General features: G+C 54.5%; 1 protein-coding gene across 1 annotated transcript; it reads left to right on the top strand.

The window, feature by feature from the left end:
* Positions 1 to 142: 142 nt before the first annotated feature.
* On the top strand, positions 143 to 2,119 carry LOC106535110 (SWI/SNF-related matrix-associated actin-dependent regulator of chromatin subfamily B member 1; the record flags this gene model as incomplete). Its single annotated transcript, XM_014032015.1, is given in 5 exon segments — positions 143 to 270; positions 341 to 507; positions 585 to 775; positions 875 to 1,006; positions 1,680 to 2,119. Coding segments are annotated over 5 exon segments (658 nt in total), but the record flags the coding sequence as incomplete, so codon positions are not given.
* Between the last annotated feature and the right edge of the window lie 108 nt (positions 2,120 to 2,227).

Below are 2,227 nucleotides of genomic sequence, written 5' to 3'. Positions count from 1 at the left end.
AGACCCTGCAGACCTTGCAGACCCTGTAGACCTTGCAGACCCTGTAGACTGGTTGCTGTGAGGTCTGACCTGGTCGATCAGTCTCAGAAGATCTGAACCAGTCTAATGAAACCTTGTGACTCTGAGGTTTGGTGTCCCTCAGCTTCGATGACCATGACCCTGCAGTGATCCATGAGAACGCTGCTCAGGTAGAAGCTCTGGTTCCGATCCGTCTGGACATGGAGATAGACGGACAGAAGCTGCGGGACGCCTTCACCTGGAACATGAACGGTAAAACTCAGACCTGGTGCCTCCGGCAGCTGGAGGACCCAGGTCTGTAAGGTTCCTGTGTTCTCCTCAGAGAAGCTGATGACCCCCGAGATGTTTGCAGAGATCCTGTGTGACGACCTGGACCTGAACCCCCTGGCCTTCGTCCCCGCCGTGGCCTCGGCCATCCGTCAGCAGATTGAGTCCTACCCCACAGACAGCATCCTGGAGGAGCAGGCAGACCAGAGGGTCATCATCAAGGTGCGTCCTTCAGTACTGAACATCTGGACCCTTGGTGTCCACACGTCCCTCAGGACCTGCTGATGTCTGGTCTGCAGCTCAACATCCACGTGGGGAACATCTCCCTGGTGGACCAGTTCGAGTGGGACATGTCTGAGAAGGAGAACTCTCCGGAGTCCTTCGCCCTGAAGCTGTGCTCMGAGCTGGGTCTGGGAGGAGAGTTCGTCACCACCATCGCCTACAGCATCCGGGGTCAGCTGAGCTGGCACCAGAGGACCTACGCCTTCAGGTAGTCCCCCTGCAGGCCTGGACCTGGACCCACAGAGTCCTGCTGCACGTCCTCCAGCCTGAACCCAGCAGGTGGTCTAACGTTGTGTGCTGGTTCCAGTGAGAACCCTCTGCCCACCGTGGAGATCGCCATCAGGAACACAGGAGATGCAGACCAGTGGTGCCCCCTGCTGGAGACCCTGACTGACGCTGAGATGGAGAAGAAGATCCGAGACCAGGACCGGAACACCAGGTGAGACTTGAAATGGACTGAGAGGTCCGTCCCTCCAAATGGACCAAAACCAGGACAGAAGGTGGTGATCCAACCTGATCCAGTCTGATCCGGACCTGATCCAGATCTGATCCAGTCTGATCCAGACTGATCCAGATCTGATCCAGATCTGATCCAGACTGATCCGGACCTGATCCAGACCTGATCCAGACCTGATCCACACAGATCCAGATCTTCAGATGGTGGACCTCAGTAGACCTGGTGGACCTCTGTAGACCTGTAGATCTGGTGGACCTCAGTAGACCTGTAGATCTGGTGGACCTCAGTAGACCTGTAGACCTGGTGGACCTCAGTAGACCTGTAGACCTGGTGGACCTCAGTAGACCTGTAGACCTGGTGGACCTCAGTAGACCTGTAGACCTGGTGGACCTCAGTAGACCTGGTGGACCTCACTAGACCAGTAGACCTGGTGGACCTCAGTAGACCTGTAGACCTGGTGGACCTCAGTAGACCTGTAGACCTGGTGGACCTCAGTAGACCAGTAGACCTGGTGGACCTCAGTAGACCTGGTGGACCTCAGTAGACCTGTAGACCTGGTGGACCTCAGTAGAGCTGGTGGACCTCTTTAGACCTGGTGGACCTCAGTAGACCTGGTTCTGGGACAGAAGGAGTAACATGACTTCCTGTGTTGTAGGAGGATGAGACGCCTGGCCAACACCGCCCCCTCCTGGTAGAAGACCGTGTCTCCTGGACGTCCAGATGTGGACCAGGACAAAGATGAAGACCTGAGCTCAGCTGAGACATGATGTCATCATCAGCTGATTCCCTCCTCTTCCTTTGTTTCACAGCGGGTCAGAACATCTGTCCATGAGGGACAGGTGACCTGATGACATCATCAGGACTTGTTGGAGCCCCGGTCCTGATCTGTGAGGTCGGGTCTGGTGTTCTGTTGGTTCTGGTCCTGGTCCTGGTCCAGGTCTGTGTGCAGGTGTTTGACTCTGAGCACAGCTGCAGACTGAGGTTCTGTTTCATCCTTCAGCTGCTGACCCGCTCAGCAGAACCACCACTCGGACCAGAACCAGAACCAGAAACAGAAACAGAACCAGAACCACCACCTGTGTGTTTGTGTTTGTGTTTGTGTTTGTGTTTGTGTTTGTGTTTGTGTTTGTGTTTGTGCGCTTCTTTTCTAAAATGTTTTTATATAAAAACAATAAAACATCTGAACAGGATTCATTTGTTATA

Source organism: Austrofundulus limnaeus, unplaced genomic scaffold, assembly GCF_001266775.1.
Source record: "Austrofundulus limnaeus strain Quisiro unplaced genomic scaffold, Austrofundulus_limnaeus-1.0 Scaffold1364, whole genome shotgun sequence".
Lineage (NCBI taxonomy): Eukaryota > Metazoa > Chordata > Actinopteri > Cyprinodontiformes > Rivulidae > Austrofundulus > Austrofundulus limnaeus.
This window is presented reverse-complemented; position numbering and strand designations above follow the sequence as displayed.